The sequence below is a fragment of the Emys orbicularis genome, chromosome 1, assembly GCF_028017835.1.
Source record: "Emys orbicularis isolate rEmyOrb1 chromosome 1, rEmyOrb1.hap1, whole genome shotgun sequence".
Taxonomy (NCBI): domain Eukaryota; kingdom Metazoa; phylum Chordata; order Testudines; family Emydidae; genus Emys; species Emys orbicularis.
In genome coordinates this window covers 241,498,988-241,521,817 of record NC_088683.1, presented here as the reverse complement: position 1 = coordinate 241,521,817, position 22,830 = coordinate 241,498,988, and the positions used below count along the sequence as shown (strand labels likewise).

Here is a 22,830-nt window from a genome sequence, read left to right as displayed (position 1 = left end):
AACCTTTTATCATTTTTTGTTGCTGTCCTCTGGACTTTCTTCAATTTGTCCACATCTTTTCCAAAGTATGGTGCCTAGAATTAGACACGGTACTCCAACTGAGGCCACACCAGTGCTGAGTGGAGTGGGACAATTACCTCCTCTGTCTTACATATGACACGCCTGCGAATGATATTAGCCTTTTTCACAACTGCATCACATTGCTGACTCACATTAAGTCTGTGATCCTCTATAGCAGTGGTACTCAACCTTTCCAGATTACTGTACCCCTTACAGGAGTCTGATTTGTTTTGTATACCCAAAGTTTCATCTCACTTAAAAACTACTTGTTTATAAAATCAGACATAAAAATACAAAAGTGTCACAGCACACTATTACTGAAAAATTGCTTACTTTCTCACTTTTGCCATATCATTATAAAATAAATCAATTGGAATATGAATACTGTACTTACACTTCAGTAAAATACTTGAGCCTGTTTTTCACTAGTGAGCCTTGTCTGAAGCCCGGGTCCCACATCCCAGGGCTGAAGCATGTAATTTAGCTTTGTGTGGCTTCCTGTGATGTGGGTCCCCGAGCAATTTCCCTGCTTGCCAACCATAATGCCAGCCCTGCACTTGTGACCCAAACCCACCCCATGACCCCTCCCTGATGGCTGCAACCCCAGGTTGAGAAACACTGATCTAGATAAGTTGAACACCCCCTGGAAAACCTCTGACTATCCCCAGGGGTACACGTACCCCTGCTTGAGAAGCACTGTTCTATAACCCCCAGATCCTCTTCAGCAGCACTAACCAATTACTGCCCATTTTGTATTTGTGCATTTATTTTTCCTTCCTCAGTGAAGTACTTTTTACATGTATTTATTGAATTTAATCTTGTTGATTTCAGATCAATTCTCTAATTTGTCAAGATCATTGTGAATTCTAAGCACTTGCAACCCCCCCCAGCTTGGTGTCATTTGCAAATTTTATAAATGTACGTTCCATGCCATTATCCAGTTGCATTTATTGGTATAGAATTATTGGTATGGAAGAGAGGAAGGATGGTCCCGTGGTTAGGGCACTACCCCAGGGCTTTGGAGATAGGGATTTAAGTCCTTGCTCTGCCAAGACTTCCTATGTCAGCAGGCACACTAGCCTCTCTGTGCCTTAGTTCCCCATCCATATGTGGGGATGACAGTACTTCCTTAACTAATAGGGGTGTTGCAGATAAATACATTAAAGACTAGTGCTCAGCTATCACAGTATTGCTATATAAGTATAGATGCTGGTGAGTCTGGAGATTGGAAACTATCTGGGTTTTAGTTGCCTTTCTGAGCTCCATGATAAAGCAGAATATAACTTTATAAATATATTCAACCTGGACCTATTTATAGCATCTTCTTTCTTAAAATAAAGTCCCACAGACAGATAGTCTACAGTGTTCTCACCTTTGTATATTCCATTCCAACCACCTAATTGGGTATTTTGTTTTTGAGCCTCCAAGTGTCCTCCATGGTCAGATGTGAAATAAGTGAATGTGTTATTCTTCAAGCCTTCTTTGTCAATAGCATCCAGAATTCTGCCTATAAATAAAGAAAAATAGCGCTATTCAGTACTGAGAAACAGAGTTACAAATGTGTCATTAAGGACCTGATCCAAAGTCCAGTGAAGTCAGTGGGGGTTAGATCCTCAAAGGAACTTAGGTGTGGTGATGCTGAGGGTCACCACACCTAACTTTTAGGCATGTAGAAAATCACTGGGATTCATCACATCCAGGAGCGGCGCCAGGGTTTTTGCCGCCCTAGGCGGCAGCACTCCTCCTCTGAGCATTCGGCGGCGGGGGTCCTTCTGCTCCGCATCTTCGGGGCACTTCGGCGGCGGGTCCCGGAGTGAGTGAAGGACCCGTCACCGAATTTCCGCCCAAGACTTGGACCCCCCGCCGCCAAATTTCCGCCGAGGACGGCAAAATGCCATCCTGCAAATCCTGCCGCCCTTGGCGACCGCCTAGGGTCACCTAGTGGAAGCGCTGGCCCTGATCATATCTGAGTTGGGCACCTAGGCTCCATAGACAATGAATGGGAAGAGAGGGCACCTCAGAATGGGAACCACAAAAGCCCAGTATGCTAGCGGTTCCCCTCCTAAACTAGTCAATGGGAGATACCAAGGTAAGAGGGGTGTTTTAAACCCTGCCCCTCTCGGCAAGTTAGGCACCTAAGTCGGGGCTGCAGGGAGGCACCTCCCTCTGCTTGGAATTCTGAGCTGCAAACCCTCTAGGCAGTGTGATGATTTGGGAATATGTCTGTACAATTTATGAATTCTGTGTAAGATTATGAACCCTAGTATCTGTGTCAGGCTGCAAACTCCACTTTCAATGTTCAAACATTTGCCTTTTCTATGGTCTGTCTGTCTCCGTGTTGGGTTGAACATTCCAAAAGCTGGTGGCATAAGAATAACAGTAGAGGGCAGTTGACTCTTAAGTATCCAATTGCTGGAAATTTATTCCCTTTGGACAAAAGACTAGTTTTTAAAAAGGGCTGAAGTTGGTCTGCTCAGGGCAGCAGTCCATTTTCTCCTGGCCAGGAGAGAGAGAGGTGTCACATAGTAAGTAGCAGCCCCATTGGGAGGGCAAGCACTGCCCACTGTCCTGAACCTAGGTAGCCTCAAGAGCTCTGGACCACAACAGGGACTCAGATACCAGCTCAAAGCATGCCCTGGCATGGTAAGGGAATTAAATATGGGTTTAGCGTTTATTGTTTTAAATGCTCTGTACTATCCTGTGCTTTGTACAACTAAGTATAGATGAGCATAAAGGTTTTAGACTGTACATAGCATGTGTGTGTATATTGGATGCTTCACCACAACTGCCTTCCCCTGAGAGAGTTTCAGAAGCTTCACACCTTTGGGGTGGAGTTTTAGGAGAGGTGTGTTTAAGTAAGAGGGGTATCTCAGGGGGAAGTGCTGGTCCTGAGGGAGCTCTTCAGCCCACCTGTCCTAGGGCTCATTTCCAAGAAGGGGTAGCATACTGAGAGTCAGTTCCCTGGCCAAGGGAGGAACAGTGCAGCAGCTTGCTGAGGCTCCAGAAGCTTAACACCCTGTGGATCCAGAGCACAGAGGCTTGGACTCTCCTCACAGCAGTCCTATTGGATGGCCAGCAGGGAGCACTCGCTAGGATCTGAGATAGGCACCTATGCTGTTTTTGCAAAAAGCTGGGGAGCAGGTCTGATCTCATAACTTTTAGCCCAGTATTTAGGAAACTCACTGGCAATAGGTGCCTCCTGTGGCTACAGATGAAGGAACAACAGCTGAAGTGCATCAAAAGGAAGGATGGTCTAGGGATTAGGGCACTAACCTAGTCTATGCTCCTCCACAAACTTCCTGTGTGACCTTGATTATTTAGGATTATAATCCAATTATTTAACTGGATTATTTACAGTTCCCCAGCTGTAAAACTGTGATAATTATAATAATAATAACACTGCTCTACAGCCAAAATGCTTCTGAAATAAATGTAGTCAAACTTTACTAATGCTGGGTCACTGAGAACGAAAATGATGCTTAAAATTGTTGATTGGCTCTAGTTTTCAAGATATGCTATTGGGTCAGTATATACGACCCTTGACTTGGGAATGGCGGAGGATAAGTGAGTTATGAAGAGAAGGGATCTCAATTTAAACCAGAAATGACTAAAATACATCTTTGACTGGATCTATGAATAAATCTATGACTGGGTTTGGACAGTACTTGCTTTTTAGGCAAAACAATGAATGATGCAATCTGAAGCTGGTATTGTGTCATACATGATATGAATTGCATCATGTTATTCCTAGAAGACATGGATGATGCAATCATAACAAAGCTTACATCACTCTGCTGAACAAATTGCCCTATATCAGCTCTAGAAATCATACAGTGTCGTGCTCTCTTATTTGTCAGTGTTTGATTTTGTAAAGGGACACATTTCTGTTTAGCCAAAGTGAGGAGAGATGCCTCGTACTTGTGTGAACAGTGCAGATAACTTCTGCTATGTTTGTGGTGAAGTGACTTTTGCATCACAAAAGCGCAGTATAACCACTATGGTTAAGAAAGCCTATCACCTTTATTTTGGCTGCAAAATTGGAGATCAGGACAAGAGGTGGGCCCCACACATATGCTGCAACACTTGTGCAACAAATCTTCACCAGTGGTTGAATAGGAAAAGGAAATCTATGCCTTTTGCAGTGCCAATGATTTGGAGAGAGCCAACAGATCATACCAGCAATTGTTACTTCTGCATGGTGCCTCCAGTTGGGAAAGGTGTGTCAAAGAAGAAAAAGTGGACTGTGCATTATCCAAACATTCCATCAGCTATACGCCCAGTACCCCACGGAGAAGGACTGCCGGTTCCTGATGCACCAGAATCATTCTCACTTGAGTCAGACGAGGAAGAGGAAGAGGATGAAACTTCTGGTCCTGAACCATCAATGTCACAGGACCCACATTTTCTCCCATCCTCCTCCTCTGAACCACACCTCATAACATGAGGTGAACTGAATGACCTTGTCAGGGATTTGGAACTACCCAAGAGTAAGGCAGAGCTGTTGGGCTCCAGACTACAGCAGTGGAATCTCCTGGCAGGTGATGTTAGGGTTTCCATGTTCCGTGACCGTCAAAAGGATCTTGTCCCATTCTTCTTCATGGAAGGTGATCTTGTAGCCTGCAACAACATCGATGGTGTGATGGCAGCCCTCAACATCGTTCACGATCCAGATGAGTGGAGACTGTTCACTGATTCATCGAAGACGAGTCTTAAAGCTGTTTTACTGCATAATGGCAATGTTTTGCCATCAATTCCAGTTGGTCATGCAGTCCATATGAAGGAAACCTATGACAACATGAAACAATTTTTGAGGTGCATAAACTATGACCAACATCAGTGGCAGCTTTGTGGAGATTTGAAGGTTGTTGCTCTCTTGCTTGGTCTGCAGACTGGATACACAAAGTACTGCTGTTTTCTCTGCGAATGGGATAGTCGTGCAAGAGATTCCCACTACATCAAGAAAGATTGGCCACTCCGACAGTCATTGGAGCCTGGGAGGAAAAGTGTTCAGCATCCACCACTTGTTGAATCAAGGAAGATCTTGTTACCACCCTTACACATCAAGCTGGGTCTGATGAAGAACTTTGTCAAGGCCATTGACAAAACACAAGCAGCTTTCAAGTACCTCCGTGGAAAATTTCCAAGGTTAAGTGAAGCTAAGATAAAGGAAGGTGTCTTTGTTGGTCCTCAGATTCGTGAACTTTTTCGAGATGATGCATTTGACCATGCACTGCGTGGCAAGGAAAAGACGGCATGGAAAGCCTTCCAGTTAGTGGCAATAAATTTTCTCGGAAACAACAAGGCAGACAACTACAGGTTGTTGGTGGAAAACCTCCTCAAGGCATACAAAAGCCTTGGTTGCAACATGTCACTAAAGATACATTTTTTGCACTCTCATCTAGATTTTTTTCCACCGAATTGCAACAATGGAGAAATGCTATCAGGGCAAATGGAGCCCATCAATGCTTGCAGACTATTGCTGGACAGTGACAAGAGATGCTCCATTTAATGAATACAAGAGACAAGCCAAGAAGCGCCGAGTAGACACTGAATAGGACTAAACTATGTACATAATAGTTTTTTGCCTTTTGTTTCATAATAAATTTTATTTATATAACCCTTTTGCTGATTTTGAAAGTGTTACATAATCAGGACAGGTGAAATATTATCATGTAAAGCAACCATAAACACATGAAAAGACCTAGATTTACAATTTATGATTAAAACTCTACTATCTACACAATATACATAGACATAAAATGTAAAAACTTAAATATCTTAGAAACAGTAGCCAATCAGTTGTTTTAATTGTCATATTTGAATTCAGCACATCAAAATACATAATAAATAGCACATTTTATCTTTGAAGCAGACGACTTCTCAAAAATTGTAGACCAGTGTAATTAATACCTAGGTCTAATATAGCACTTTTCATCTGTAGATATCAAGGCTTCTTGCAGATAGCGTCATTAATCCCATTTTATAGATGGGTAAACCGAGGCACAGGGAGGGGGAAGTGATTTGCTGAAGGCTAGCAGCAGAGACGGGAACGGTACCCAAGTTACTGAGTCCCAATCCAGCGCCCTAGCCATTAGATTACAATTCCCTATCTCACAGGGATGTTGTGGGATAAATACATTAAAGCCTGAGAGAGGTGCTCAGATACTAAGGTGATGACAGCCATATAGGTACCCAAGACAGATATGCGCAACAAGAAATAAACCACAGGGAACTGAGTACACTGTGCACGTTCAACTTTACACTGACAACTGTCATGTTTGAACCATACTGAATTAAATGTATGTTAAAAGCATTCTTTGAGGCCAGATGTAATAAAGTGTTTGTATTCTACAATTTGATTTCATTATACTATCACAGCACTGCACAGAATAGAGTTTTAATTAAAAAAGAGAGATACTCCAAAACAAACTTGTATTTGCTTCCTAAGAATGACATTATATGTTTAAAGCAAGGGGCAGTGTAACAGGGTGCTGGTCCTTGGGCACATCCGTATATTGTAGAGACCTGTTTCAGGCAGTTTAAATCTATTTGTTATTGTAAATTATATCGGGTACCTACCATGCCTTTTAATTTTTTTTAGACAAATTTAAATAAATAAAGTCAGTCTCATTCAAAAAAAGACCACTTACCCACCATCCAGTCCATCTCCTCTACATTATCTCCATATAAACCATGTCTACTCTTCCCAAGAAACTTCTCTGTGGTGACGAGGGGTACGTGGACATGTAAAAAGGAAACAAAGAGGAGGAATGGGCCATGCTTGTTTCTAAAAACAAAACAAAAAATAAATTGTCACTGTCTCAGAAAAAGAGAGAGAGTTTTAGTTGAAAAACAATCCCCCCGCCCCCAAAAACAAATGGCCTTGAAATATATTGCTCGGTGTTTATTCAGTGACACGTTAGGCTATGTCTGCACTGCGAGCTAGGGGTGTGATTTCCCTGGTTTTGTACACATACTTGCATTACCTCTCATCAAGCTAGTATGAGTATAAATAGAAGTGTAGATACAGTAGCACAGGCAGCAGCAGTAGCACGGCTGAGCCGTGCCAAGTACAAAATCCACTTGAAACTGTACCTCTGTTGCTGCTCCCCATGCTGCCGTGGCTACACTGTATTGATACGTGCGATCGCTCTATGAGAGCTCATGTGACTATATGTATATGAGCAGAAGAATCATGCCTCTAGCTCGGAGTATAGACATAGTTTTTGTGGTCAACGCCAGTTAACCGTTCTTCTTAGAGAGGGGCTAAAACAAGAATTTTAGATTCAACCTTCTTTGAGTTTTGGGCTTCTTGTGGGAAAAGATCTACCTTAGTGGTTCAGATCCTGGGTTGGGTTCGAAGCAGGATGGAGCTTTTTTTCTGGTTCTAGGTTAGATGCAGATGGAATCTAACACAACTATGCTTGTGAGGTTTCTGACATGCAAAATTGAAGAAAAACAAATTCCAGGTTCATGCAGGAATGGGACATTTTTCACACACAATAAATTTCATTTATAAACAATATATCTTTGTATTAGCAGGAACATATAAACTCCCAGCCCAAAGGTTGATGTTTTCTCTGTAACAGAGAAAGGGATTTCTGTTTGGGGGGTTGAGCACGGTCAAGGTGTTGCACAGAGTGGAGAATTTTGCCATTTTTACTGCAAAAGCCCTGTGCACTGGTGGAAAGGATACTCATTCACTGTGGGTTAGCTCAGATTTCACACATGAATACTTGCAAGGTGAGAATTAAGAGCTTTGTCTATTACAAAGAACTAATACAGTTGGAAAATCCAGTATTGCTTTTGATAAACTGTTCAGCCTATGGACTATTTTCTTGAGGGATGTTAACCTACAGACATCAAGCTAAAATTGTTGTTGTTATTTGTGGTACTGTCTATCTAAGAGCCCCAGTCATGGACCAAGACCCCATTGTGCAGGGCGGTGTAAAAACAGAACAAAGAGTTGGTCCCTGCCCCCAAGGAGCTCACAGTTTATGTATAAGAGGCAAGAGGTGGAGCCAGTCAGCCAGGGGAACACAAGGAATCGATGAAACAATACTGGTCAGCATGATAGTCAGTTGTCTTAGCACATTAGCTGCCTAACCCAATGGTGACTTGTACTATTAGAGACATTTACAGTAACAATATAGTTAAGAAACATTAAAGGATAATATGATATTTATTGGTTACCGTTCAATAAATGAAACAGCCTCCTTAAGTACATTGGAAGTGGCTTTTTCTAGCTTCATTGGTTGTTCACTAATGTCATGGTTTCTCAGCAGGATACAGTTCCAATACTTTACAAATCCATAACTGGAGAACCAGGAGATGAAAAACAGGAAACCACACAGGGCAAAGCAGATGATTGCTTTCCATTTTACCAAGAATAAGCCAGTCAGTTTTCCAATCAAAAGTGTGAGCACTGTAAGGGCAATTATCTGACTGTAAAGCCAATATTTAGCTTGCACCAATGCGTTGAAGCGACGATTTTCTGTACTTTGGCATTCATTCACAAGGGTAAAAGGCATGCCATAAAAATAGTCAAAGCCATGGTTTAAAGGGTGATGGCAGTGATCACTGTGGGATTCACAGTTCATACCCTGATGCCACTTTCCTGAAAATATAAATGAAAGATTTAAAGTCATATATCATTGACACTGGGTGCCCCTGCCTATATTCCCAAAAGTTTGGCTCTCCTCCTAAATGAAAATATAAAACAGATCAGCCGAGTCTAGGTCAGGGATGGAAGAGGTTAAATTTATATGTGGAAGCATACAATAAATAGAAAAACCAATTTACCCTCATCTAACTCAACTAACAGAATTCCAGTTAGGATGAAAGCCCAGATGAGGGGAGAGACATACTGAATGAGATCAAGAATGGAATTTTTTTTGATACTTAAATTGTAAGTTAGCCCTTACTCTAAAGAAGGATCCTTTGGGATCCAAGAAGGAGCTGATGGTAAGTACATCAGATAGCCTAGAAGTTTAGTGTGACATCCACTCCTGGGAGGGAAGTCCTCTGTAACAGGATCTACACATGCTCAGCCCCCGCACTTCAACTTTATTTGGCTAAATTTATTTTAAAATGATCCCCAAAATATGGTGTTCTAATTCTACAGAATGTATAACTTACAGCATACTAATCATTGTTATTTACACAGACCATAATTAAGTTATATTATAGCACAATAAGAATATATCTCGACACAGAAGAGTGCATAGTTATAGAAGAGCCTATAACTATGGTGTCAGTGGCTACAAGACTGGTAAAGGACCTCGGAGTACTACTAGCTGCTGTTGGTTGTGTTTTACAGTATAACATGAGAACCAGTCTGCACTATCCCTAGTCATGTTCATCCCTTTGAAGAGGGCTAGCACAAGACCTATATATTACTAAGTCCCTCTTAAACCCACAAACTAAGAGCTAAGCAAAACTGAAATGGTGTAGAGGCCTGTGCTGGCCATCTACAAAAAGGTTAATTTTCACCCCCAGTATGCTTAAACACAATAAGTGTCTTTCACTTTTTAGAACAATATTTTTTTGGGAAAAAAAGTGCTGTTTAAAGGACAAATCCTGCTATTCTTACTCAGGCACAATTCCTAGTGACTTCAGTGGGATTTTTGCCCTCTGTGTGGGGCCTGATCCACCACTGAAGTCAATGAGTGTCTTCCCACTTTGTGCCTCACCTAATATAGGTACAGCTCATGAAGATCCTGGTAAGAGACTTGGCTCTGGTAATATACAGGATGCACAAACATAGCAAGTTCACCCAGCAGGTGAGTGACTGAGCTGTAATTGTTTAAGACTATTGTAGTGTCTGGCAAGCACCTGCTCTCATAAGTCAATGCTTATTTTGTGGGTGTTTCCTAAAACATTATGTACTGAATTCACCAGATCCTTTTTTCTGAACTGCTTTCAGTTTACTTTGTACATCCATATTTACTCATTTTGGGCTTATCAGATATGTAAATTATGGTTTTTGTAAACAAATGGGCTATATTTCAAAATGTTACAGTGCTTAAGAAGTTTTATAGATTGGAAACTGTAGTCTAGCTAATTTCTACATACTGTACCTATAAGTGCTGTGGTATAACCTTGCTGCTGCAGTATTCTGGCAAAAGTTGTTTCATTTGGAGGGAGCCCTCCTGAGCCACCAGTCCAATAAAGAATACGCTGTTTAGTGCTGGATCCCATTCCTAAAGCATAATACAAAATAATAAATTACTTGTTTCTTTTCCTATTGTTCTCTTCGATGAATGGAAGGTCATGTTTTATTTAAAACTAAAATGCAATGATATGCTGTCAAAAACCATAGAACTGGACACAAGGTCTATTTAATCAAGATCTATTTAAAGGAATTGCAATAGAAAATTGTACTGTTTAGACAGCAGTGAACCATTAAAGAGAGGTCCAACCTGATCTGATAGGGTATCTGCCAGTCAGGAAAGCAGCTCTGCTTGGCGTGCAAAGTGGAGCCGCAGCAATGTGCTGAGTAAGTTTCACTCCTTCCTTTGCCAGCTGATCAATATTAGGGGTCCTAAAAAGAAAAATGAACTATGATCAAATTTGAGACACACACAAAATAAAGCAGCATGTTCAAGACCATCATGGATGAATCTACAAATTGTCTGCCTTATATACAACTAAATAGTGAGAAAATGTTTATATTAGTCCTATTACCATTACCTCTCCCAAGTGGTATTGATTAAAATAAAAAAATCAGTTACACTGGATAAATAAGGTGCAATAAAGAAAAACAAGAACCAAAGAGTACATCCCAGATGAAGAAAGCATATACTGTATTGGCATATGGAACCAGATTTGGATATATGACAATACAGGGATTTATTTCTCCTGTCCGCAGAAAGGGAACCACTATGTTTTGCATTCTCACTGCAGAAATAAAAGTGAAGATAAGAGAATGGTCCTTTTCTGTTTTATCACTTTGTAGTACGTGACTTGAGTAACATTTTGTTGATTTAAAGCTTTTTATATATTGTATATGACTGAGATTGCAAACACATAGTACAGTTAAATCTTTAAAAAACAAACAATCCAATTGTCTCTTGTGCCTGCCACTCAGTACTTCAGAACAATTTTTACACTTTTAAATTATATTTTCCTTTTAAAAAACATCTCAATTTTGCAATTAAAATGATTACCATGTATTGGAAAACTCTCCAAAGAGAAAAACAATAGCTGCATGTACTGTGCCTGTCAGAAAGCTAGCCTGTCTTATTAAAGTGAACATACATTTTCACCAGCCTTTGGAGAAACATAAGATTTGACATACTGAAACAGACAAATTCCACATCAGGTCCAGCATCAACTCTTTGGCAGCTGCCAAAGCTGGAGAAAGGAAGGTGTAAAATACCCAGAATACACATAATAATGACTATAATAAGAAATTTCTCTTTCATCCAAGAACTTTCTTTATGCTCTCTCTCTCTCTCTCTCTCACACACACAGTATTAATATGTCTAAATAAAAATGGATAAGTCAATCTTGGGATAACTATATCATGGACATGGAGACATCATTCCATGCACATATTACATTTAAACCTGTGCTGGTTGGAACTGACATTTGGTGTCAAATCCCAATTTCAAATGTAACCTTGGAGTACATGCACGCACATGTGCGCATGCGTGTCCGTCTGGGCAAATGAATCAACAACCATCCCAAGAAAGTCCCTTACAACGTAATATTTACTGTTGCCCATTTATTTTCTATATACTGTACACTGAAAAGAACATATTTAAACTGATCACCTAAGATGACAGGCAGCTACCTAAATAAGTAAGCCCAGGGTTACTTTAATTAATATGTTATTTTTCTAATATTAAGTAGTTTTGAACCTGTTCTCATACCTATTGTAAGCCACAGCCTACTGTACTATCATTAGGACACTCCAAAGGAAAATGAAGAGCACTTTTCATGTATAATGAGATGGTGGAATACCGGTTGACTCAAGTATGCCTATCCTTTTTCTTGACTCTGTATTTCCACCAGGCGAGAGGACAACACTACACACCAAGATGAAAATTATGGGGACATTTTGATGGATTTCAGCTCCTCAATCCATGCCACAGTGACCATGACAATGTGACCTTACCTTAGTGTATCATTGCCATAGCAGCCTACATCCCCCAAACCAAGATCATCAGCCATCATCAGTAAAATATTGGGTTTAGAGGTACTTGATGCATACGTCCTTAGGCATGAAACCAGCAAAATGGCTAGCCAGCTCCTGAAATTCAAGAATTAAAAGAAAAGATTTATTTAATGGAGACATTTGTAACTTTCTGACTCATTTTAAAGTAAGTGCAGACTGAGGTGGTTCCTCAATGGTTCTGATTAATTGTAAATGCTTCCCACACCCCGTAAGCGCAATGTTATGAGATATCTATGTGTGTATATATGTAAATAGTTATCTAAGGTTCCAGAAGGTGGTGCTCATGAATATATAGAATATTCTGTGAGTTTTGTAGAATTAATAAAACTTCTTGTTGCATGTTGCTAATAGCTTCTTGTGTGCAGTTCTTCACGTAGAGATCTTCACACAGTAGAACCACTGCAGTTTCATTCACTGTATTAGGGTAGAAAAATACAAAGAATGTGGTCAGAGGTGTGGACCCCAGCATATCATGAACATATTTCTGGTAGGGTTCCCTTGAGCCACAACGCTAGGATTTGGAGGTGGTATGGAGGCAGGTTGGGTCTGGGGTGGGAGAGAAGGACTTTTCTGCTGGATCCATTACTACACAAATCCACTGGGCCCTCCTTCTGCAAAAAAACAGTGCACCAGCTCCAGGGGTAACTGTAAAATTAAGGTTGCAGTTGCTGTTCAGTGGCTTCACTTTTGTTCCTTGACCTGAGGGAGGATGGTTCTTCCCCTCCAGGTCTTACAAGACCAAGACAGTAGTTTTAAATGGGCATCAATTTTGAGCCGTGTAGCGGGGTGGCAACCCCGCTCCGGTCCAGAGGGGGCTGGGGCTGGAGAGCTAATTCCCTGGACGACCAGCAGGAGGCGCCGCAGGGGTGAGTCCATACCGTTACAGTTTGGTGGAGAATGTAGGCATAAGCGGTCCACCCCTGACACAAGGGGCAAGGCAGGACAGCAGGACTATTGCCTGAGACGGTGGAGAAACTGAGGAACGAGACAATGGGATCCCGTATACACCGGGGTATATTATGGAGAGACCCCAGGTATTGTCCCTCGGTGGGTCCCGGTGTCAGCGTCCCCGAAGAAGGGGGCTGACGTCCTGCAGGGAATCCGGGAGACCCAGGAGGAACGATGGGAGGTGCAACGGGCCCTCCATTGACAGATGGCCCAGCTAGCGAGGGAGCAGCGGACCCTAGTCCAACTCCTCCGGCAGGAGTGTTGGAGGAGCCGCTGGCAGGACGCGAAGTGGAGCGCCAAGGCCAGGAGGCCTGTGAAGGGGCGCAGGACTTGCTACGCCTGCAAACAGGCGGGGCATGTGGCACGGGACTGTCCCTATTGGGGTAGGGGCCGGGTGCCGCAACCCCAGCAGGGACGAGGGGAGGTCCCGAGAATGGCTCGCCGGGTGAAGCAACCCGGGCGGTGGCTGACTTGTTGGGCCTGTGGGCGGTCGGGCCACGTGTGGAGGATATGCCCAGGCCCAACACAGGAGGTCCACGTCAGTCCTGGTAAGGGGACAGGACCCCAAAGGGACAATAAGAAGTCCCGGGCAGCCCAGAGGCGAGAAGCCTGCTGGGGCTGCCGGGGAACCGGGCCATCTAAAGAGGCATTGCCCCCTCAGAGGGACTGAGGGGCAACAAGAAGAAGTGCCTGTAGGCCCGGAGGGACCAAACATGACCGAGGCAGTGACTGGGATGGAGGGGACAGCACAAGAGGCTGGGACCCAGACCGTCGCCAAGCCAGTCACGGAGAGAGAGACCCAGACGGAGTGGGCCCAGCAAGAGGCTGGGGACCAAGTGGGCCATGTCCAAGGAACAAAATGGACCCAGGTGGTTGTGGGACAGATGACCAAGGGGACCCAGACCCTGAAGGAAGAGGGCCTGGGGGACCCGGATCTAAGGCACGACTCAAGGCGGCAGAGCAGGCCCGCCGGCAGGCAGAGGCGCGTACCCGGGAGATGGCCCGCGGCTGGGAGGCTGTGGAGCGAAAATGTGCAAGCCTGGAGGGGCGGCCCTGGAGGGCCAACTTTGGGGACCCCAGGCCATAAGTCTCCCCTTCCTCCCCCCGGGGGAGGGGAGTTTGAGGGGGGGGGTGTTCAGCGGGGTGGTAACCCCACTCCGGTCCAGAGGGGGCTAGGGCTGGAGAAAGCAGCTTATAGGCTGAGCTGGGGCCACGCCCCAAACAGACTCAGCTGGCCCTATGAAGGCCAGGGCAGCCAGAAGCTCAGCAGTCTCTCTCTGAGTGCAGAGAGAGAAGGGCCTGGCTGCAGCAAGCTAGGGATAGCGTACCTGAGTGGAGCAGGGCTGGAGAGTTCCAGCCTGGATAGCCCCAGGCTGTGGCCTAGTGGAAGGCCAAGGGGTACTGGGGGGTTGCAGAGGGCAGCCCAGGGCTAGGCCAAGGCAGCAGGTCCAAACCCTCCTTGCCAGTGATGAGTGGCCTATACTGCAGTCTGCTCCAGGGAGCGGGGGCTAGTTGGTGACTGGCAGTGGCCTAGTGCTGAGGCAAGGTGGGGATAGTGGGTGGGGGTTCCCCTGGGAGGGGAGACCTAGCGTGCGGGTACTGCCAGGGGGGCAGCACCCAGAGCAAGGGGCACTGGGGTCCTGGGAGGGACACGGGAGCCGGAAAGGAGAAGACAGGTGGATCACCGGCCTGCAGAGGGCGCTCCAGAGGCTGGAGAGCTAATTTCCTGGACGACCAGCAGGAGGTGCTGCAGGGGTGAGTCCGTACCGTTAAAAGCCGACATTAAATATTTTTAAAACTTCAATAGATTAAAAAAAGTTCATGTTATATTTTTATACACAAAATTTCAAAAGCCAAAAAGGGCCATTAATTAATTTCTTCTCTTACCATTGCAGTTTCAGGTGTCTCATGGCTTCTTCTGAAACACACCAGCTGACTACATCAAAATTCTGTTAAAAATAAAAAAAGTATGATGCTTTCATGCCTGCTTATTAACCATCATACATCACAACAGTCACACTACCATTGTTCTCAGCTAAAATGTAGACATGCTGAACTGTTAGGGCTAGGCTTTACAACCCCTAAATTCATGAGCACTTACAGACGTAGTCTCATTAAACTAAGACACTACTTGTATGAAGGAACGCTCATGAATACAATTAAAGATTATGCAGTACAGGGCTCAATCCTGCAAGCTGTTGACTGTTCTCAACTCCTACTGACTTCCATGGGAGTTGTAGGTGCTCATTACCTTGCAACAATGAGTCCACAAGCACCCTAATGAACAAAAACAACAACAACAAAAAGAATAAAAAATGCCAAATGCAGAATTTACACAAGGAAATTTTACTTGTTGGATTTCACCGAATGGGTTTTTTTTGCGTTAAATGATAAACAAAACATCACTATAGGTAAAGTTAATTTTATTTTGCTTGGGAGGGAGAGAATAACATTCATCTTTCAGGTGCATAATTTGAGCCTTACTGTTTGATTACAAACTGCTAAGCATGGCATGCACATCTTCAAATTTGGGTTTTATAACCTAAGGGCTATATCTACAAAAGGGACTCAGTGTTCCAATGCTTAACTTGGATTCCTCTCCCTAGTAAAATCCACAGCCTTGAGTTAAGTTCCCAAGCTCCCTGTACAATGCATATAGAGGTAAGTGCCCTAAGAATAGAATCTACAAAAGCCGGCACACTAAGTTGGGAGTCACTTTAGCTAGCCAATAGGAAATGTTGGGGATGAGGTGAGGGTCGATGCCCTTCCCCTCAAAAATAGCTTGGCACTGAAGTCTGGGTCAGAGGAAGGAGTCTTCATTTACTTCAGCTTCTCAGCTGTGAATCCTCTCCTGGAGTTAAGCACCTATCCCATGTCGGGAAAGAGAGAGAGCCCAATGCCAGAGAACCAAAGTTACTCCATTTTGTTACCTTGCCGCCATTTTGTGCTAGGCCAGCACAGAGGTACCAGTCCACCTTTAGCTGAAGGTAGGGGAGCAAGTAGCACCAAGAATTGGCAGGGAAAATAACAAGCAGTGGTAAGGCAGTTAATTATAAGGTTGGGAGCATTTAGATACTATGTTGCAATATTGGCACAGGCACCAAGGGCTCTGAGAAGATATTAAGCAAAAGTGAGATAAAAAAGTGTGGTATAAGAGTCAGAGTGTGTTAGTGAGAGAGTCACAGAGGAGCCAGAGCTGTCAATCTGTCAAGGAGTTTGTGAATAAGCCAGTGAGAGAGTGTCAGAGAGTGAGGGTCGGTATATGTGAGGAGAGCAGAGAGCAATGTAGAACAGGAGAAGTGAGCTGTGTAAATAAAAGGGAAAAGAGCCTGTGTGTGTAGGAAGGACAGAGAGATAGAGAAGGTGAGGGAAGGTTAGAAAAAGAGATAAAGGTGACAATAAGAAACTTGAAGGAGACCCGAGAGGAACCTGAGAAAAGAAGAAGAATGAAGAGAAACCTGAGGAACTTGACCTGAGAGATGCTTAAGTACTGCAAGAAGGCTGCTGTCAATGACCTGTGGAAGACTGGCCATCGGAAGCATGGCGTCTCCACTTCAGCATCACTTCCAACTGTATGTTATTGTGGTTTGGGATGCTCTTAGCCTACTGACAGGGATTGGTGTGTTACTAAAGTGTTGTTTTAGAAATACTACTTGTGTCAATAACGTATTGGACAGATGTGCGGTGTCCTCTAGGTATTCCTGAGGCAACTCTAGCACAGAGAAAACCCTTGGGGTAACAAGCCCACCCTGTTATAGCCAATAACCTAGTGGTTAGGGCACTTACCTGGGATGGAGAAGATCTGTTTTCAAAACCCTGCGCTGCCTGATTCGGAGCAGGGACTTGATCCCAGGGCTCCTACATCCTGGATGAGTGTCTTAATCACTGACTTAAAGGATATGCTCAGCATTGGCATCACCACCATTTTTTTGTGAGCAAGGGACTAGGCACCTAATTCCAGCAGAGGGTTTATACTGTGAATCTCAACTGAAGAGGAACTCCCTCCAGCCTGGACTTAGGCCCCTAACTATCTTTGAGAGGGAGGGCTTAGACTCCATCCTTCTCCTCAGCATTTCCTATTGAATACCTTAAGCGGCTCCCTGCTCATGTTGCTGGCTTCTGAGAATCCAATTCTTAGGTGCCTAATTCTCCCCATGCACTGTATAGGGAGCCTGGGCACCTAACTTGGGGCTGTGAATTCCACTGGGCAGCAGGGCATGTAATAGTTAGGCACTGCAATGCTTAAGTCCTTTGTGGAGCTAGCCCTAAGATACCAAATGCAGAATTTGCACAACAACCTGCTTATACAGGCACAATACTTTTTTCTATTACACGCTGAATCCCCAGCTCCTTCTGAAGGCTGGATTCTCATTGAAATCAACAGGAACTTTTACTGTGCATGAAGAATATAGAACTGGGCCTCAAGGCTTGTTTAATGTCTTCAGGCATCATCAGGAAAAACTAATTCCATTCAATAAAATAACCATTTTTACTTATACAAACTTAACACAAATCAGAGGTTCATTCCCCCAGGAGCCAGCAAGACACAGAAAACAATCAGCAAGACTTAGCATCCAATTAAAAAAAACCCAATCCCCTTTTAATAATATGAAAAACAAACCCTCATCTCAAGTTTATTCCTTCCCCTGAGATTCTTCTCACTCCTTGATTTGCCAGGGGTCAGCAACCTTTCAGAAGTGGTGAGCCGAGTCTTCATTTATTTACTTTAATTTAAGGTTTTGCGTGCCGGTAATACATTTTAACGTTTTTTAGAAGGTGTCTCTCTATGTCTATATATTTTATAACTAAACCATTGTTGTATGTAAAGTAAACAAGGTTTTCAAAATATTTAAGAAGCTTCATTTAAAATTAAATTAAAATGCTGATCTTATGCCACCAGCCTGCTCAGCTTGCTGCCAGCCTGGCATTCTCTTCACCTAGGCCGGCAGCGGGCTGAGTTGGGCCTGACCTCTGAAGCCCCCCAAGCCCCCAGAAGGGTGGGTGTGGGGGGCTTCAGAGGTCAGGGCAGAGGGCTGGGGGTGTGTGGAGGGGTGCAGGGCAGAGGGCTGGGATTGTGGGGGGCTTCAGAGGGCAGGGCAGAGGGCTGGGGGTTTGTGGAGGTGCAGGGCAGAAGGCTGGGGGTGTGGGGGCTTCAGAGGTCAAGGCAGAGGGCTGGAGGGGTGTGGGGGGGTGCAGGACAGAAGGCTGTGGGTGTGGGGGGCTTCAGAGGTCAGGGCAGAGGGCTGGGGGTGTGTGGAGGTGCAGGGCAGAGGGCTGGGGGTGTGGGGGGCTTCAGAGGTCAGGGCAGAGGGCAGGAGGGGTGTGGGGGGGTGCAGGGCAGAAGACTGGGGGTGTGGGGGGCTTCAGAGGTCAGGGCAGAGGGCTGGGGGGGTGTGGGGGTGCAGGGCAAAGGGCTGGCGGTGTGGGGGGCTTCAGAGGTTAGGGCAGAGGACTGGAGTGGTGTGGAGGTGCAGGGCAAAGGGCTGGCGGTGTGGGGGGCTTCAGAGGTCAGGGCAGAGGGCTGGAGGGGTGTGGGGGGGTGCAGGGCAGAAGGCTGGGGGTGTGGGGGGCTTCAGAGGTCAGGGCAGAGGGCTGGGGGGGTGTGGGGGTGCAGGGCAGAAGGCTGGGGGTGTGGGGGGCTTCAGAGGTTAGGGCAGAGGACTGGAGTGGTGTGGAGGTGCAGGGCAAAGGGCTGGCGGTGTGGGGGGCTTCAGAGGTCAGGGCATAGGGCTGGGGGTGTGTGGGGGTGCAGGGCAGAAGGCTGGGGGTGTGGGGGGCTTCAGACGTCAGGGCAGAGGGCTCGGGGTGTGTGGAGGTGCAGGGCAGAGGGCTGGGAGTGTGGGGGGCTTCAGAGGTCAGGGCAGAGGGCTGGAGAGGTGTGTGGGGGGTGCAGGGCAGAAGGCTGGGGGTGTGGGGGGCTTCAGAGGTCAGGGCAGAGGGCTGGGGGTGTGTGGAGGTGCAGGGCAGAAGGCTGGGGGTGTGGGGGGCTTCAGACGTCAGGGCAGAGGGGGTGTGGAGATGCAGGGCAGAGGGCTGGGGGTGTGGGGGGCTTCAGAGGTCAGGGCAGAGGGCTGGGGGTGTGTGGAGGTGCAGGGCAGAGCGCTGGGGGTGTGGGGGGCTTCAGAGGTCAGGGCAGAGGGCTGGAGGGGTGTGGGGGGGTGCAGGGCAGAGGGCTGGGGGTGTGGGGGGCTTCAGAGATCAGGGCAGAGGGCTTGAGGGGTGGGGGGGGTGCAGGGCAGAGGGCTGGAGGGGTGTGGGGGGGTTCAGACGTCAGGGCAGAGGGCTGGGGGTGTGTGGAGGTGCAGGGCAGAGGGCTGGGAGTGTGGGGGGCTTCAGAGCTCAGGGCAGAGGGCTGGAGGGGTGTGGGGGGGTGCAGGGCAGAGGTCTGGGGGTGTGGGGGGCTTCAGAGGTCAGGGCAGAGGGCTGGGGGTGTGTGGAGGGGTGCAGGGCAGAGGGCTGGGGGTGTGGGGGGCTTCAGAGGTCAGGGCAGAGGGCTGGGGGTGTGTGGAGGTGCAGCGCAGAGGGCAAGGGGTGTGGGGGGCTTCAGAGGTCAGGGCAGAGGGCTGGAGGGGAGTGGGGGGGTGAAGGGCAGAAGGCTGGGGGTGTGGGGGGCTTCAGAGGTCAGGGCAGAGGGCTGGAGGGGTATGCGGGGGTGCAGGGCAGAGGGCTGGGGGTGTGCGGGGGCTTCAGAGGTCAGGGCAGAGGGCTGGGGGTGTGTGGAGGTGCAGGGCAGAGGGCTGGGGGGCTTCAGAGGTCAGGGCAGAGGGTTGGAGGGGTGTGGAGGTGCAGGGCAGAGGGTTGGAGGGGTGTGGGGGGCTTCAGAGGTCAGGGCAGAGGGCTGAGTGGTGTGGAGGTGCAGGGCAGAGGGCTGGGGATGTGGGGGGCTTCAGAGGTCAGGGCAGAGGGCTGGGTGTGTGTGGAGGTGCAGGGCAGAGGGCTGGGGGTGTGGGGGGCTTCAGAGGTCGGGGCAGAGGGCTGGAGGGGTGTGCGGGGGTGCAGGGCAGAGGGCTGGGGGTGTGCGGGGGCTTCAGAGGTCGGGGCAGAGGGCTGGGGGTGTGTGGAGGTGCAGGGCAGAGGGCTGGGGGGCTTCAGAGGTCAGGGCAGAGGGTTGGAGGGGTGTGGAGGTGCAGGGCAGAGGGTTGGAGGGGTGTGGAGGGCTTCAGAGGTCAGGGCAGAGGGCTGGAGTGGTGTGGAGGTGCAGGGCAGAGGGCTGGGGATGTGGGCTCAGGGTGTGTGGAGGTGCAGGGGCAGAGGGCTGGGGGTGTGGGCTCAGGGTGTGTGGAGGTGCAGGGCAGAGGGCTGGGGGTGTGGGGGGCTTCAGAGGTTAGGGCAGAGGACTGGAGTGGTGTGGAGGTGCAGGGCAAAGGGCTGGCGGTGTGGGGGGCTTCAGAGGTCAGGGCAGAGGGCTGGGGGTGTGGAGGTGCAGGGCAGAAGGCTGGGGGTGCAGGGGGCTTCAGACGTCACGGCAGAGGGCTGGAGGAGTGTGGGGGGGTGCAGGGCAGAAGGCTGGGAGTGTGGGGGGCTTCAGAGGTCAGGGCAGAGGGCTGGAGAGGTGTGAGGGGGGTGCAGGGCAGAAGGCTGGGGGTGTGGGGGGGCTTCAGAGGTCAGGGCAGAGGGCTGGGTGTGTGTGGAGGTGCAGGGCAGAAGGCTGGGGGTGTGGGGGGCTTCAGACGTCAGGGCAGAGGGGGTGTGGAGATGCAGGGCAGAGGGCTGGGGGTGTGGGGGGCTTCAGAGGTCAGGGCGGAGGGCTGGAGGGGTATGGGGGGTGCAGGGCAGAAGGCTGGGGGTGTGGGGGGCTTCAGAGGTCAGGGCAGAGGGCTGGAGGGGTGTGGGGGGGTGCAGGGCAGAGGGCTGGGGGTGTGGGGGGCTTCAGAGATCAGGGCAGAGGGCTTGAGGGGTGTGTGGGGGGGTGCAGGGCAGAGGGCTGGAGGGGTGTGGGGGGCTTCAGAGGTCAGGGCAGAGGGCTGGGGGTGTGGAGGTGCAGGGCAGAGGGCTTTAGGTGTGGGGGGCTTCAGAGGTCAGGGCAGAGGGCTGGGGGTGTGTGGAGGGGTGCAGGGCAGAGGGCTGGGGGTGTGGGGGGCTTCAGAGGTCAGGGCAGAGGGCTGGGGGTGTGTGGAGGTGCAGGGCAGAGCGCTGGGGGTGTGGGGGGCTTCAGAGGTCAGGGCAGAGGGCTGGGGGTGTGTGGAGGTGCAGGGCAGAGGGCAAGGGGTGTGGGGGGCTTCAGAGGTCAGGGCAGAGGGCTCGGGGTGTGTGGAGGTGCAGGGCAGAGGGCTGGGGGTGTGGGGGGCTTCAGAGGTCAGGGCAGAGGGCTGGGGGTGTGTGGAGGGGTGCAGGGCAGAGGGCAAGGGGTGTGGGGGGCTTCAGAGGTCAGGGCAGAGGGCTGGAGGGGTGTGCGGGGGTGCAGGGCAGAGGGCTGGGGGTGTGCGGGGGCTTCAGAGGTCAGGGCAGAGGGCTGGGTGTGTGTGGAGGTGCAGGGCAGAGGGCTGGGGGGCTTCAGAGGTCAGGGCAGAGGGTTGGAGGGGTGTGGAGGTGCAGGGCAGAGGGTTGGAGGGGTGTGGGGGGGTGCAGGGCAGAAGGCTGGGGGTGTGGGGGGCTTCAGAGGTCAGGGCAGAGGGCTGGAGGGGTGTGTGGAGGTGCAGGGCAGAGGGCTGGGGGTGTGGGGGCCTTCAGAGGTCAGGGCAGAGGGCTGGAGGGGTGTGCGGGGGTGCAGGGCAGAGGGCTGGGGGTGTGCGGGGGCTTCAGAGGTCAGGGCAGAGGGCTGGGGGTGTGTGGAGGTGCAGGGCAGAGGGCTGGGGGGCTTCAGAGGTCAGGGCAGAGGGTTGGAGGGGTGTGGAGGTGCAGGGCAGAGGGTTGGAGGGGTGTGGGGGGCTTCAGAGGTCAGGGCAGAGGGCTGGAGTGGTGTGGAGATGCAGGGCAGAGGGCTGGGGATGTGGGGGGCTTCAGAGGTCAGGGCAGAGGGCTGGGTGTGTGTGGAGGTGCAGGGTAGAGGGCTGGGGTTGCGGGGGGCTTCAGAGGTCAGGGCAGAGGGCTGGAGGTGTGGGGGGTGCAGGGCAGAAGGCTGGGGTTGTGGGGGGCTTCAGAGGTCAGGGCAGAGGGCTGGGAGTGTGGGGGGGTGCAGGGCAGAAGGCTGGGGTGGGGTGGGTCAGGGCAGAGGGCTGGGTGTTGGGGGGGGAGGTGCGGGGCAGAAGGCTGGGGGTGGGGGGGTTCAGGGCAGAGGGCTGGGGTGCTCGGCTCATGGGGGTGCTCCCAGCCCCCTGCCCTCTGCCCTGAGCAGCTCATGGCAGGGGGTTGGAAGGGATATGTCCTGTTCCACCCCCTGCCTCAAGGCCCGTCCCTACCTCCTCTCTGCCTCCTTTACCCAGGGCCGGCTTTAGCAAGGGGCCGCGGGGCTGCCACGCCCCGGCTGGGGGAGGGTGGGGAGCTTGGCTGCTGCAAGACGAAGCTTCTCCCTCCTGCCCCAGCAGGGGAGAGCGGTGCGCGGGGGGGCTGAGTGAGGCTGGGGGTCGGAACCACGGCAGGCAGCTGTGTGCCATTCAAAATTGGCTCGCCTGCCGTGTTTGGCACGCGTGCCGTAGGTTGCCGACCCCTGTGTTAGACACATCCTAGTGGATCAGTGCTGCTTATCAGAAAGTGGCATATGT

General features: G+C 48.9%; 1 protein-coding gene across 1 annotated transcript in view; it reads right to left on the bottom strand.

Annotated features, from left to right (window-relative positions):
- Positions 1-15,099, bottom strand: part of LOC135887696 (arylsulfatase D-like) — a 40,214-nt gene extending 25,115 nt beyond the window's left edge. Inside the window, exons 1-7 of the mRNA XM_065415427.1 lie at positions 15,077-15,099; positions 12,182-12,316; positions 10,482-10,603; positions 10,140-10,262; positions 8,254-8,677; positions 6,711-6,847; positions 1,433-1,567 (exon numbers count right to left, since the gene is read on the bottom strand). Coding sequence (XP_065271499.1) covers positions 1,433-1,567; positions 6,711-6,847; positions 8,254-8,677; positions 10,140-10,262; positions 10,482-10,603; positions 12,182-12,316; positions 15,077-15,099 — 1,099 coding nt within the window. The remainder of the gene's footprint in view (positions 1-1,432; positions 1,568-6,710; positions 6,848-8,253; positions 8,678-10,139; positions 10,263-10,481; positions 10,604-12,181; positions 12,317-15,076) is intronic.
- Between the last annotated feature and the right edge of the window lie 7,731 nt (positions 15,100-22,830).